The sequence below is a fragment of the Galeopterus variegatus genome, unplaced genomic scaffold, assembly GCF_000696425.1.
Source record: "Galeopterus variegatus unplaced genomic scaffold, G_variegatus-3.0.2 Scaffold3143, whole genome shotgun sequence".
Taxonomy (NCBI): Eukaryota; Metazoa; Chordata; class Mammalia; order Dermoptera; family Cynocephalidae; genus Galeopterus; species Galeopterus variegatus.
Window position 1 is genome coordinate 245,045 of NW_007729254.1, and position 1,390 is coordinate 246,434.

At 51.7% G+C, this 1,390-nt stretch overlaps 1 protein-coding gene across 2 annotated transcripts in view; it reads right to left on the reverse strand.

The window, feature by feature from the left end:
• TBC1D15 (TBC1 domain family, member 15) overlaps window positions 1-971 on the reverse strand; it is a 64,174-nt gene extending 63,203 nt beyond the window's left edge. The window contains exon 1 of one of the 2 annotated variants that reach the window (XM_008584081.1): window positions 866-971. In XM_008584081.1, coding sequence (XP_008582303.1) covers window positions 866-895 — 30 coding nt within the window. In that variant the 5' untranslated portion in view covers window positions 896-971. The remainder of the gene's footprint in view (window positions 1-865) is intronic. The other variant, XM_008584082.1, reaches the window with a different exon arrangement.
• Between the last annotated feature and the right edge of the window lie 419 nt (window positions 972-1,390).

Below are 1,390 nucleotides of genomic sequence, written 5' to 3' on the forward strand. Positions count from 1 at the left end.
CTTAGTGTTCGATGAGTCATCACCAGTCAGTCCCAGCAGTTTACGAAATACTCCCGCATTGGGAAATGCTGCCAGTGGCGTGTCATAAAACTAACAGCCCTAAACATGCGTAAGACGTGCCCTCGGAAGGTGAATAGGCCCTATACAACGAAATTTCCTCCGCACATGATCCTAGTTCCAAAAGACCTAGGAGGGTATCACTGACCACCTGCATAAAACAGCACGACAGATACCTCCACGGAAACATCACGGAGACGTCTAGGAAACAAATACTTTAACAAATGCCTTCCTAGGCAAGGGTAGGATGGTAAATCTCTAGCTCCCTCAGTAGAAAAATGCCCTGCTGCTCACAACCATCAACTAACTCGGCAGTTTGATAAAAGGGACCCAATACACTCCTTTCTTCCAAGCACCCAGCTGCTCCCGAAGGAGGTATAGGCTCCTTCAATACAGTGAAGCAAAGACGGGCAAGACAGGCCAACGCCTCAAAGAGAGAAAAGACGTGCAGTCAGGAGAATAGACATAAAGAACTAGGAACTAGTCAGGAAAAAAAAAAGGAACTAAGGAACCACCTGTCTCTTAGCAAAGATAATACGAATAAAGCCTCCCTGCTTTGGGGCAGGGCATAGCAATAAGAGCGCCGAGGCCTAGCGGGCCCTGGAGCAGGAACCGAGTCTCTAACTCCCCGCTGAACAGGCATTCTTGGGTGAACAGCTGACACCAGCAAGCTTTCTTCTCCCACATCCACCACGGGTTGTTCCTGATGCGGAAAGGCCCTTGTGTCCCTACCCGACCGATCCCCAGACAGCAAAAGCACCACCAAGCGACAGAAAAGCAGGGGTGTTCAGCCGGGGCCGTTACCTACCTTCCCGCTCACAAAACCCGCCGCCGCCATGTTTCCTGCGCGTGCCTGGTGATGACGTACCAGCGTCTCACGTGTCTCTCTGACTCACAACAACATCCGGCAAAAATAGAATGACATCCGGGCGGGAAGGGGCGGGGAGTGGCGGGAATAAAGCAGAAGGGCGGGGCGGGAGGAGCGGTCTGACGCATGCGTGCTGAGTATGGTTCGAGACCGCTAGGGTGGAGTCTCTAGCGCAGGACTGCGCATGTGCCAATTTATTTCTCCTAGGAGGTCCCTTAGCAAGAATCGTACCTGTATTGGGGTTTGCCTGGAGGACGAGACTCCGAGTCTATCGCAAGCTACGTCAGTTTGGTGTGATGGAAAGAACACCATATTGGGAACCAGCGAATATGGTCCTGGCTTTGTGGCCGTATGCCTGTCACCAGCACGCTCTGAATCTGTTTCTTCATTGTAAAATAGAGATAGTACCGTTGTGGTGAGGATTAAAGAAACCCCAGCCCTCTGTTTGAGGCACACACATGGACA